Source organism: Propithecus coquereli, unplaced genomic scaffold (genome assembly GCF_000956105.1).
Source record: "Propithecus coquereli isolate 6110/MARCELLA unplaced genomic scaffold, Pcoq_1.0 Scaffold399, whole genome shotgun sequence".
Taxonomy (NCBI): Eukaryota; Metazoa; Chordata; class Mammalia; order Primates; family Indriidae; genus Propithecus; species Propithecus coquereli.
The window spans coordinates 78,408-88,460 of NW_012149718.1; the positions used below are offsets into that span (position 1 = coordinate 78,408).

General features: G+C 49.6%; 1 protein-coding gene across 1 annotated transcript in view; it reads right to left on the reverse strand.

Moving 5' to 3' along the window:
• Window positions 1-251: 251 nt before the first annotated feature.
• Window positions 252-10,053, reverse strand: part of PRMT2 (protein arginine methyltransferase 2) — a 31,175-nt gene continuing 21,373 nt past the window's right edge. The window contains exons 7-11 of the mRNA XM_012652700.1: window positions 6,889-7,064; window positions 3,635-3,764; window positions 2,723-2,859; window positions 1,580-1,751; window positions 252-824 (exon numbers count right to left, since the gene is read on the reverse strand). Of these exons, the coding sequence (XP_012508154.1) occupies window positions 792-824; window positions 1,580-1,751; window positions 2,723-2,859; window positions 3,635-3,764; window positions 6,889-7,064 (648 nt within the window). The 3' untranslated portion in view covers window positions 252-791. The remainder of the gene's footprint in view (window positions 825-1,579; window positions 1,752-2,722; window positions 2,860-3,634; window positions 3,765-6,888; window positions 7,065-10,053) is intronic.

A 10,053-nucleotide genomic window follows, 5' to 3' on the forward strand; every position in this document is an offset into this window, starting at 1 on the left:
TGAAATCTCATCATCTATATATTTGTGACCGTGCAGTTTTTAGTATATACCTTATTTTCCAATAAAATCTTACTAAAAATCAAAACAATACAAAAAAAATTGTGGGTGTGTATCTACTGACATGGAAGCTTCTTCATAATATAAAGGTTACAAAGCAATGCATATAATGTGACCCTGTGCTTATAAAAATCATGTATATGTATTGAAATAAGACACACAACATCCGTTCATTAAAAAATATTTATTGAGCATGTACTATGTGCCACACATAATTTATCTGGAAGACGACTATGCAACGGTACTATCCCATGCAGAGCCCGCCACATGCACTGCCACCTCCAGCTCTCAGCTGGGCCAGAGCAGCCCGGCATCCCCTGCACACACCTGCACGGCTCTGCAATCCTACATCCTGCATGTTAACTGGATGAGCCGACAGCGGTAAGGACACCACGAACACGACGCGTGAACATCACTGTCACAGGGTACACAGGCTGACATGCGTGCGTCCTAGGAGTGTAGAACTAGACCTAGCGTGGGAACACTGACCTACCACGGGGCGGCACCTGGAACACACAGCCTACTTCTAGAGGGCGGACACTGGCAGCGAGGGCAGCTGGGCAGCGAGTGTGTCTGTGAAGGGCCCTGACGTCACCTGCCAGGCCGGGGAGGGTCCATGCGGAGCGAATGTCCGCAGACTTTCACGGAGCACGTGTGAGCAGCCAGGTGCGTCTTGATTCACTCATATTCATCCCTCAAGATACGCACGCTGCTTTCCAAACAGAACACCACTGTCATCTCCAGATGGGGAAGACTTTTTCTCCAACCTGAAAAAGACAAATGAGAACAAGGCAATCAAATAATAAAGCATTTGTTTAATTAACATAGTATTTCCTAATCATTTAATACCGGACAAGAGAATGGCATTCAAGTGCAGAAATTTTTAAATGACAAACACTGAATTTTTAACTTAAAATTATCACAAAGCAAAGCACAAAAAAGGTATTAAAAAATAAAGGGAAATCACATGATGATTTTTCTTTTGTCTCCCACATTAACCCTGAATCCAAAGAAGAGAATTCCATTTCTCAGCAGCCTCTGAGACTTGAGGCTGGAGCAGGGCCTCTCAAGCCCCAGCCCCACTGGCGCTCTGCATGTGGTTTCACGTGTGAAGACAAAGCCCCCAGTCAGACGTGCGTCTCCAGTACATGTCTGGGGCAACTACTGCCTGAACAGCCAGGAGGGTCTGTGCAGAGGGTGGGCCACGGCTCAACGGTCGTCTCTCTGCCCGAGGGGGCTCTTCTGGATGTGCAGGAGTGACCCTCAGGCTGCTGGGGTCTCTACGCTCACTGACAGACTGGGCCACCGGAGGAAATGACTCACCCTCCCAAACCTTCCACTTCCTGTTCTGTAAAATGGGAAACAAAGCTGATAATAGCATCCACTTCCTGCATGAGGATGAAATAAATGGTACAGAGGGGTAGGGGCCGCGGCCAAGTGACCAGCCATCTGCCACTGTTATGCCCAGACCTGCCTCCCGGAGGACCTGCACCCACAAGACATAATTTTACAAATATCTTACTTTCTGAGATGTGGGGTCTTGCCTGGAAGTGACTGCCCAGCTCAGAGCCACTGACATGTGCCTTCTCCACACGGGGTTTCTCTGCAACACAACCGAGCCCGTGACCACATCTCCCACGTGGACAGGGACAGGGTCGTCCATCATAAACAGCGTCTGCTTCCAGTGTGTGGGGCTGCAAGACAGGAGGTGTGCGTTACTGGAAGCTGCCCAGGTGAGTCTCCACATGGCCTCAGGTGCCGACCGGGCTGTGCGCAGGCTTCTGCCCCGCCACCTGTGAGTCGCATGCGTGGCCCTCAGACGACCTGCAGTCCTCCCTGGAGCCAGGCAGGACTGAGCTTGACCCTCCAGTCTAATTTACGGTACAGAAACACCCCCAGCCCTGAGATCTAAACAGTCTTTATGGGACACACTGGGATCAAAGTTACACGGTGAGGTAGACACCGCTACCTCGGACACCACAGCACGGACGCTTGTCCTAGAGACGGCTAGACTCCAGGGGCAGTGTGGACGGCTCACCCTGGGTGGCCTGGTGGACTCGGGGAGCTGAGGGGCACAGGCCACATGCAGTGCCTGACTCCCCACACCCTTGCCCTCCCCAGGCACAGCAGCGTCCAGCCCAAGCCACTGTGCTGTCCAGGCTCCTCATGCCAATGTCCGGTCACTGCTATTTGCGTGAGATACACACAGCAGAATCAGGTCCAAAACGAGTCACTGCTGGGAGAGTTATGTCCACTGTGAGCAGGACAGCCTGAACGTGCGGGGCAGGCAGGAAGACCCAGTAGCCCTGGGCTGTACTAGAAATGTCTCGAAGTGCTTGGGGCTCTTCCCGCTGCCCCGCCCTGCCTGGCCCTCCTGTCTCTCCCTCTCAGGTCCCCCATCAAGACTGTGTCCTGGGCCCCCATTTCCAGCACCTCGGGGCAGGAGGAGGCCTGGCTGGAGCCGCCCTGGACACCAGGACGCTGGGGAGGGCCGAGTTCCAGCACCACATCCCACCCAGCCTGCAGCCCTTGGAGACCTGGCCCCCTTCACGTCACCGGGCAGGTGCTGGAAGGGACAGCTGACCCAATCCCGACCCCTCCTGTCCGTCCACCCTGTCCCCACCTCCCATCCCCGTCCCCCCCGAACCTCCAGCCCCGCACTCACGGGTGGAAGGGCCCGGTGCTGAGCACCTGCTGTGGCTGGCCCTCCTGCAGGCTCTGGAAGTGCACGCTGAACCAGGCTGTGAAGCCGTGCAGGGTGCCGGCCCTCCGGATGTCAAAGCGCAGGTCGCCCCGCATGGTCTGGGGTCAAGGGGTCAAGTGCATGGACAAGGTCATGAGTCTGAGCAGGTTGACTGGCCTCCCCGGACACCCCAGCCCCTAAAGCCTCAGAACACAGGGAGACCCTCCCAGGACCGTCCCCACAAAGACCTGCAGCCCACAGCTCAGATGCTACAGATCTTCAAAAAGGTTCCCAGCAGTTTGGGTTTCAACTGCCCCATGTTCTGCCCCATCCCTGCAGCCGCCCCCTGCACCTGGCTCTGTGCCAAAGCTGGGCCTCTCCTCAGCCAGGACTGACTGAGGACCACCCGCCTGGCTCCCTGCGGAACCCGCCTAATCCCCACCGGCACGGCAGGTCCTGAGTACACGCTGGACCTGCCTGGGACACTCATGCTGGCTGGCCACAGAGAAACTAGGGGAACAACTTCTGACAATCTGTCATCAGCTAAGAACACTGGGATAATTTTTCAATTCAAATACCATGATAAACAATTTATTTGATTTTGAAGATGCTGAGAATATAAACATAAATCTGAAAATAATTCAAGATGCTAAAGAGATTAATTGTAAAGAAAATGATGTAAAAATACGACAATCAGAATAGAACAAACATCAAAAAAAGGATGGAAAAATCAGTAGCAATAGGTTTATAAATTCACTCTTTGTACTAAAAATACAATGAGTTACACACACACCCCGCGTTCCCTGAAGGTTTACGATATGTCAGGCCGCCTCTCAGTGTTTCATAGTCATCGGTTATTTAATGTAAGAAGGGAGCAATTCAGCTTTTTCTCACCTCCAGGTCGGAGATTTGCACAGTTCTCATGTCCAGCTGCAATATGGTGCAGGGTTCAGAGAGACAGTCTTCTGGTTTCAAAATGTGGTTATACTTGGGCTTCGAAAAAAACTCCTTAATTGCCAAAGATCTAGAAGAAAAGGGCAAAGCAACTTCAGGGTCGTGACGGACACCCTGGGCTTTTACACACGTGTGAGCACAGCACGCGCTTCTCTTCTGCAGCAGCAGGATCCCGAGCCCCTCGCGGGGCTGAGCAGCAGCACTGGGCCCTCCCTGCCTCCCTCCCTGCAGACCCAGCACCTGCCCGGCAGGGCCCACCTGGGCCTCGCGGAGCCTTCCTGAGCCTGGACCTGGACAGCACCCCCAGAGCATGTGGGGGGCTCCCCTCTTACGTCTTACTCCCGGCAAGAGAGCACATGGAAACCAACATTCACCCGCACGACCTGGAAGATACGGGCTGCAGTGTGTTCTGTAGTTCTAGAATCTATTTTATTTCAAAATGCCTTCTGCGGATCTTCTGTTCCGTAGCAAATGAAAAAGGTGCTCCTGCTGTAGGCTGCTCTGTGACAAATGCAACAGATCGGCAGGACTGAACGCTCCCCTGAGCCTGAATTTAGGAGCAATACTTGGACGCTGTTACGCGAATTCAACGCGGCAGAGACAACTGGACTCCGCTCCCCTGCTAACCCATCTCACTGTGCACCTACGTGCCAGAAAGTCCCCTATAATTTACCGTGCAAATGTTTAAAAAAATTAAGCAAAGCAGCAACTTCTGAAATAGCAAATAAGTGTTTTAATAAAGATTCCATTATATGTACTTATTTCTGAATATTCTTGATAATAAAAATAATTACAAATTTATAAGAAAATTGGAAAATACACAGAAGTATAAGGACAAAATTTAAATTCCCTATATTCCTGCCTGAGCATTTGATATATTTAGTTATTTTTCTCCCCATATTCTTATATATTTACTTATTTATGCAGAATAGGAGACATTCTGTATAAACGGTTTGTCCTGCTAATTTTAGTATCTCTTCAACGCTTTCTAATATCATCACGCGTTCCTAAAACCCATGGTTCCTTTAACGGCTGCACGACTCTGTCAGACGGATGTGCGGCAATTTAACCACGTTCCTGTGCACAGCCAGGTGTTTTCCGGGTTTCCGGCAAACACGAACTCACCGTGACACATGACGCCGGGAAGAACCGTCTTGAGCGGGAGGCTCTGGCGGTGACCAGGGGGCACAGACTTCTGAGGGCCTGGCCACACGCCGCACCCTGGGCAAAGGCAGCGCAAGCCAAGGGCACCTCCACTGCCGCCGGCGAGCGCAGATTACTATCTCAGCTTAATCTGCGCTCCTCTGGTGGGCAAGATAGTATTTGTTTTAATTTGCATTTTAACTACCAACAATGTTCTGATTTTTCAAATATTTATTGGTAATTTTATTTCTTTTTTGTAATTTGCTTGTTCAAGTGATTTGGCTATAATTTCATTTGGATAGTCACCTTTCTCTAATTGATTCTAAGATCTGTCTACAAGTGACTTTTCCTAATTACTTCCTTTCAGAATTGTGTTTTTGCTGATTTCTGGCACATAGAGTTTGTCAAATTTTTTTTTTTTGGCTCATTCATTCCATGGATTTTTTTCAAATACCATAAGCTCTAGCCCAGCGTCTATGCCGTCCTTCGTTTCTGCCGCCGTCTTCTCTACCTGGGTCAGTGTGGCACACCCCACAGCCGCCAGTAGTTGGTGTTGATGTTTTAACACAAAAACGCTTAAATCCACACAGAATGAAGTTTCAATGTACGGTGTGACGAAAGAAAAAACTTTCCCCAAAGGACTAATCAAGTGTCCCAGAATGACAAGCTGACTCAGCCCTCGCTCCCTCCACCTTTCTCGGGCGCTGGGGTTCCTGTCCCCTATGTGCCACCCTGCTCTGCTCACCTGACCCTGCTCGCGGCACATGCCGGTCTGGTCACTCCAGCTCCACCTGGGAGCACACGCACCTCCGCACAGTCCCTTTCAAAGTGCCCCGGCCCTTCTTACCCGTTTTTCCCCAGACAAACCACAGAACCACCTGGTGAGGAACCTCGCCCCACTCTTGCCTTGGGGATTTTGACTGAGGCTGCGATGATTCCACATGTTACCTGGGAGATTCCATACCTTTGCATTACTTTTTCTTTTTTTGTATTTTTTAATAAAAAAATAAAAGACCCAAGGGCACCACGCTTTGCCACCAACTCCTGCCCGCACGTGTCAGCAGTTCAGGTTCATCTGGTCCTCACTAAATGCACTGGAAACTTCTTGTACGTTCTGTGCAATTAGGGAATGAGGGCCCCTTCCCTAATTCCCAGGGGATGCCGGGTTTCTCCTGCTTCCTTTCTGCAGAATCCTCGGCGGGGAGCACTGGCCTGGCTGCCTCTCTCAGCAGAGGCAGCGCTGAGGAAATCATTTCACGTTAGAGCTGAAGCTCAGCTATACAAATGTGTCGATGTTAAAAACCAGGAAATCACTATTTCAGAGTATCGCTTTCTTTGCAAAACACCAGGAATGGTAGGTATCACTTTAACACTAGCACGTTTTTAATTCTCATTAAGAATTTATAGCTCTCAGTGGGAACAAACATTTGTGTTTTAACCCACACATTTTTAAAGACCTCGTTTATAAACACAACCTTCTTTTTCCCATTCTATTTGGGAACCTAGATTACAAAGGACATTTTAATTCCCATCGCATCTGTTAGTTTAAAGGCATTAAAAGCAACGTGCAAAGTTCTCAGGCACGTGGTGAACTTAGATCAGCTTCACACGCGTTCTACGACAGAGCCCACCTAGTCTGCCTTGGAAACCCCTGCGGCTTTCAGAGTGGCGCTTTCTCCCCAGGCTCTTCTCACCCCAAATCTTCCCCCAGGAGCAGGCGGGGGCTGGGTGCAGACGTGCCAGTGGCCCCCCTGGCCCCCCCTGCAAGAACGGCCCCACCGACCAGGAGCTGGCCAGGCGGGAAAGCTCCGCAGGGAGCTGAGGTTGTGCTGGGGCCCCAGGTGCACGGTGACAGTTTCCCTAAAACCAGAGTGACTGTGTCCACAGAGGAGAGAGGACTCCCTTGAGAAGGCAGAGACTCGCAGAAAGGCACAGGCAGCGTTCTGCGTGAAGGCTCCCAGCCCCAGCAAGCACGACCCGCCCAGCACCCGCCCGTCCCTGGCGGATGTGGGAGGCCCACGGACGCCGCGGTCCCCGCTGAGGACACTTACTTCAGAGCGCTGAGGTTGAACTCGTAGGCGTTGTCCCAGAAGAGCACCTTGCTGTGGTAGTCCTTGTCGGCGCTGCAGGGCACGAGGTGCAGCGCAGCCGTGGTCGGCCAGATGACCCCGTCCTCCTTCAGCCAGGCGTCCCGAGCGTACAGGATGGACTCGATCATGAACTCGAACTGCACGGGGAGGAGACACACAGAGGAGACGCGCCACTGAGGCCCCGATGCTCAGAGCATCACCCCAAGAACGTTCCCGCCCAGGCCAGCCAGCCGGGCGAGAGAGCGTCTGCAAAGATTTATTCATTTGTTACGCCCACACATGACGGCATCGACGCGCCTCACAGCTGGGGTTTAAGTCACAGCATTTCCCCTCAGAACTGAGAGCGGGAGCAGCCTACAGGGGAGGAGAAACCTTCGCTCTTGTCCTGTCTCAGCCACTCAGGAGTCAGCAGCTACCAGACTTCGAAAGAGCCCCTCTGTGTTGCGGGTCCTAACGTAAATAAAATCAGTTTGGTCTGGGTACTGTGAGAATGTTCACAACCCCTTACGTTGACTGAAATCACGCCTTAAAAACCTGCAAACCACGCAGGCTTGGCCATCGCGTGTGCTCAGGGCAGAAGCAGCTGCCCCTCCTGCTCTGGCCCTCAGAGGGCCCCACCTCCAGGTAAGCGAGGCATGTCCACAGCTAAGTGGGACGGCCCGGGAGGCCAGACTCTGTCTGAACCAGAACTTGCTTCAAATGCAGAGAAGTAGAGGGTGCACAGGGGACGGGGGACGAGGCCAGAGGCCCTCCCAAGCCCCCCGGGTGCTTGCACCCCATCCCAACAGAAGAGTTTTGCTTTTCTTAAATAATCTCAAGCAGGGATTATTACATAAGTCATACATGGTCAGTATGGAAAATTTAGAACACTCAGAAATACACAAACAAAAATAAAAACTGCAAGTAAACCTGGCACCCAGAAGGAGCCATTGTTATCACTCTGGTTTATTTTCACGTATTTTTCTACACTTGCACACAAACACACACACATAGAAAAATACATACATACATATGGATACATATAATTTAAACTTTTTTTCAGTTATCGAAACTGGCCTTTTTGGTGTACAACCTTGCGTGGATTTGCGTCCCACAGTTGTAGCCAGGACACGGCCCTGCCGCCCGAGACACTCCCCTCGCCCTCCTCCCCCACCCACCTCTGGAAACCAGGCATCGGTCCCCGTCCCTGTGGTTCTGTCTGAGACGTCGTGTAAACGGGATCCTACGGTGCGAACCTTTTGAGATTCGCTCAGTGCGCTGTCTCTGGGGTCCTCCGGGGTCCTGCCTGTCTCAACAGTCTGTCCACTTCCTGCTCAGCAGTGTCCCCTGTGTGGACGCACTAGTTCGCCTCGAGGACCATCCTGGTGAAGGACGCTTGGGTTGTTTCCCGTTTTTTGGCCACTGTAGATAGAGCTGGTGTAATTAACGATTTGCAGGCAGGCTCTGTGCGAACACACCTGCATTTCTGCCGGGTGAACACCTGGGAGCAGAACTGCTGGTCACACGTGAGTGTACGCAGGACTCCGTAAGAAACCACCGGACTGTCTTCCACAGCGGCACAGTCCCAACAGCCATGGATGGCTTTCACTTGCTCCTCAGCCGCACCGGCATGTGGTATTGTCAGAATTTTTAAATATTTTATCCATAATTTAACAGGTGTGACTGACAGCTCAGTGTGGCTTTCATGTGCATTTCCCGGATGGCTGCTAATGCGAACACTTCTCACCTGCTTACCTGCCGTCCGCACACCCGCGCTGGTGGTGTCTGCTCAAGATTTTGCCTGTTTCTAATTGGCTTATTTGCTCCCTGCGGGGTTTTGAGAGTTCTCTGTATATTCAGGACACACACTGGGTATGTTATTTGCAAGATTCTCTAACAGTCTTTTCATTTTCTTAACACTGTCCTCTGCAGAGCAGGCACTTTTTGTTTTGATGAAATCCAATTTATCAATTTTTTCTTTTATAGATCATGCTTTTAAAGACATACCTAAAAACTCTTTGCCTAAGTCTAAGTCATGAAGAATTTTTGCTATGATTTCTTCTAAAAGGTTTTAGGTTTTCCTTTCATATCTATGTATTTAACCAACATTAAATAGAATGTATCAATCCTCTTTAAAGTCATTGTTTTTTAAATTTTCTTTTTGTGTTATAGATTAAAAAATTCTTTCCTACTCCAAAGTTTTGAAGATATGCTATGATTTCTTCTAAAAGGTTTTAGGTTTTCCTTTCATATCTATGTATTTAACCAACATTAAATACAATTTTGTTGAAGGGGAGATGCAGGGCTCTAATTAGAAGGTTTTTGCATATTAATAACCAGTTATCTCGACATGAATCCTTCTCCCCATGGATTTGCAATGCCATCCCCATGTTATATTGTGTTTTCTAATATGGAATTCCTCTTCTTCTTCTATTTTTTTCTTTTTAGAAGTCTTCACCATCATCAGAGGAAAGAAATTCTCCATCTAGCAAGCCTTTCTGGCACCCAACCAAGATCAAAAGAGAGGACGATTCTATAGCATATGATTTTATAAAGACCACTGGGTGGTCTGTGTTGGCCCTTCCAGATGCTCTTTTAATTTATTTCTGATTTTCTAAAGGAGGAAGTTTTGGGAGGAGAGGAAAGTGGTCAAGTGGTAAATGCAGCCCTCTCCTTGCATTGAGCTCTGAGAGGATTAAATGTTAATTTGTTTTGAAACCTGCAAAGGCCACCACACTTATTAAAAATAAGTTGACCAATGGAAAGATCTCTTGACTACAAGCTACTCTCCACACAAAATGCCAACTGTGAATGTGTTCTTGGTGGAAATGGAGGGATTTAAACTCCTTAAAATTCCAACTAGATTTGAATATCTCTAGCTCAAGTCATGTCTCTGCTCTTAGGAAAAAGGGCTCCTTCTCCAGCCCTTCTTGGTTATGAGTGAAGAGCTACAGCAAAAAAATCTGAAAGCCTCTTTCGGCCACTTTTCCCTATGTTGAGCCACATTCACAGCCAGAAACCATTTCAAAGGGTTAGTCTATACTTGGCTGAAACAACTAGTGGTTGTTAATGATGCACTTAATCCTTCAGCTGTTTCGACCACATGATAACTAGCCTATTTTGAGCTTGAAATGACCGCAATGATTG